The 2962-nt window shown below is 57.5% G+C and overlaps 1 protein-coding gene across 1 annotated transcript in view; it reads right to left on the reverse strand.

Annotated features, from left to right (window-relative positions):
- Myom2 (myomesin 2) overlaps positions 1-2962 on the reverse strand; it is a 63782-nt gene that overhangs the window by 45572 nt on the left and 15248 nt on the right. The window contains exons 8-10 of the mRNA XM_013024216.1: positions 2345-2395; positions 1209-1437; positions 958-1102 (exon numbers count right to left, since the gene is read on the reverse strand). Of these exons, the coding sequence (XP_012879670.1) occupies positions 958-1102; positions 1209-1437; positions 2345-2395 (425 nt within the window). The remainder of the gene's footprint in view (positions 1-957; positions 1103-1208; positions 1438-2344; positions 2396-2962) is intronic.

Here is a 2962-nt window from a genome sequence, read left to right on the forward strand (position 1 = left end):
CGACCCGACCAAAAAAAAAAAAAAATCCATGTGTTTGTCTCTATTACACCCCTCTCTGTCTCTGTCTCCCTGTCCTTCTGTGTCTGTCTCTGTCTCCCTGTCCTTCTGTGTCTGTCTCTTTCTCCCTGTCCTTCTGTGTCTCTGTCTCCCTGTCCTTCTGTGTCTGTCTCCCTGTCCTTCTGTGTCTCTGTCTGTCCCTGTCCTTCTGTGTCTCTGTCTCCCTGTCCTTCTGTGTCTCTGTCTGTCTCCCTGTCCTTCTGTGTCTCTGTCTCCCTGTCCTTCTGTGTCTCTGTCCCTGTCCTTCTGTGTCTCTGTCCCTGTTCTTCTGTGTCTCTGTCTCCCTGTCCTTCTGTGTCTCTGTCCCTGTCCTTCTGTGTCTCTGTCCCTGTCCTTCTGTGTCTCTGTCTGTGTCCCTGTCCTTCTGTGTCTCTGTCTGTCTCCCTGTCCTTCTGTGTCTCTGTTTCTGTCTCCCTGTCCTTCTGTGTCTCTGTCTCCCTGTCCTTCTGTGTCTCTGTGTCCCTGTCCTTCTGTGTCTCTGTCTCCCTGTCCTTCTGTGTCTCTGTCTCTGTCTCCCTGTCCTTCTGTGTCTCTGTCTCCCTGTTCTTCTGTGTCTCTGTGTCCCTGTCTTTCTGTGTCTCTGTGTCTGTCTCCCTGTCCTTCTGTGTCTCTGTCCCTGTCCTTCTGTGTCTCTGTCCCTGTCCTTCTGTCTCTGTCTCCCTGTCCTTCTGTGTCTGTCCCTGTCTCTCCCCTTGCCTTTCAATGATCTTTTCCCACAAAGTTCTCCTCCCTCCCAACACCTGGTCAGCTCCTCCCACAGCTGCCCCGGTGGCCCTGCCCGGCACCCCGTACCCCGGCCTGTGCCGGAGTTACCTGCATGCCGCCCCTCCCCACAGCCGCCCGGGACTCTCCAGGAGTTCAAGGTTCCCCATCCCAAATGCTGCCTGGCTGCCTTGATACGCAGGTGGAGGTGAAGGCCACATCCGTGCTGATGCTCAGAGACAGTTCCTGCCCGGGGGCCTCAGCACTGGGGCCCCCATCCACGGCCATGCCAGCCTGGACGGCGGCCGCAGCACTCACCAGCACGGTGCTGACAGCCGTGGCACTAACCAGTGTGGCACACTCGACCCGTGGCCTGGGCTGTGTGGCACACTCGACCCGTGGCCTGGGCTGTGTGACACACTCAACCCATGGCTTGGGTTGTGTGGCACGCTCGGCCCGTGGCCTGGGCTGTGTGGTACTCATTGCTGTGGTACTGGCGTCCATGACACTTACCATCGTGGTACCACTCGGCCCGCGGATGCACCCTCTTTAAGTCTGGTGTCACCAGCAGTGTGCACTTGAGTGTGACAGTCTCCCCTTCTCTTCTGAAGGTGACCCCGAATTTCTCCAAGAACTGCACATCAAAGTGTGTGTACGGAATCACCGTCGACAGGGGCACTGTGGGGCGGAGGGACGGACGGACGTGAGCGTGGCAGACCGCGCTTGCCACCTCCACGCCACACTCCTGCCTCACACGAGTCCTGTCCCTCGGTGTCTGTGCCCCACTCGCGTGCGGTGCTTGGTGCGTGACGCCCGGGCCTCACATCCAGGTAAAAGCAACGCCTCAAGGGAGCTCCCAAGCCCTCTTCTGGTCCTAAGCCTCACTCCACAAACCATGACGCACACCGCAAGGGGCTCCCCGAGGCCTGGTCCTGGGAGTCCGGGCACGGCCGCCCTCCCCCACTCCCCGGCCCAGGCCGGAGGCACGCACGTGAGAGGACCTCGGGGGACACTGGACCAGGTAGGTGGACAGAGGGCTCACGCCCAGGAGAGGAGCACTCACGGAGCCGGAGGCCGGGCCTGAGCCAGGAAGGTGTGTTCCGCACGGAGGCAGAACCCTGCCAGGACACCGAGAAAGACCAGGGTCCCTCCACAAACGGGACGCCTCTGCCAACCGGACCAGGAGCCCATACCGTCTCCACAGGGACGCATTGCTGACATCCACAGACACCAGCTCGTCGTAAATGACAGAGGAAGACACATTCCCATTCTCACACTAGCTACAAACACGTGTACCATTTTTTAAATATTTGAACCAGGAATGGTGGTACACATCGGTCATCCCAGGATTTGAGGGGTGGAAGCGGGAGGAGGGCCGCTTTGAGACCAGCCTGGGGAAAAGTAAGTGAGATCTTCTCTCAAACCCCAAAATGAGGCCTGGGAAGCATTAACTCCAGTATCCAACACTTGCCTGGAAGGGGTGAGACCTGGGCGCAACTCACAGACGCTAGATAAGAACAATGTTATAATTGTACGCCGTGTCACCACGTGTGGCTGCCCACGAAAGGGAAGCAAATCCACTCACGTCCGATCGGGAGTCCCACGGAGTGGAATGGCTCCTCGTCCCCTCGAAATCCTGTGGGACAACTGGGTGAGCACAGCAGCGAGAGGCCCCCCGACCCTGGCCTCCCCTCCCCCATCCCTGGCTGCTGGAGCCGACAGTAAAGCTCCAAGGTCATCTTGACCCTTGTGCTCACTTGAAGGCACGTACAAGGAACTGGCTTTCATGAATAACACCAGGTGTCCGGGTTTGCCTTGCTATGTCTGTAGAATTTGTTTTACTTTCTATCAGTTGACCTTGTCTTGTTTCTTTCTGCACCCTTGTTTTTATTAAAGACTTTTCTTGCTTTTCTGCACTATGGTGACCTTGGGTTACTTCTTGACTTCTAATAGTATAAATAAGGAGAGTTAAAAATAAACGGGGCTGCAGTCCTGAGCTGCAGACCTCCCGACCCCATCCTTTGTCTTATGTCTTTATTTTTCCGTCCTCTCCCCCTAAATCAGGAGTTCCTTTCGTTGCCGTCTGGTTCCGGCACCTGGCCTCCACCCCTCTCCCCCCAGCCTCCCCCCTAGCCTCCATACCTCTCTCCCTGGTCCTCCCCCCCAGCCTCCACCCCTCCCCCCAGCCTCGCCACACGCCAGG

Source organism: Dipodomys ordii, unplaced genomic scaffold (assembly GCF_000151885.1).
Source record: "Dipodomys ordii isolate 6190 unplaced genomic scaffold, Dord_2.0 Scaffold74, whole genome shotgun sequence".
In the NCBI taxonomy this organism is placed as follows: Eukaryota; Metazoa; Chordata; class Mammalia; order Rodentia; family Heteromyidae; genus Dipodomys; species Dipodomys ordii.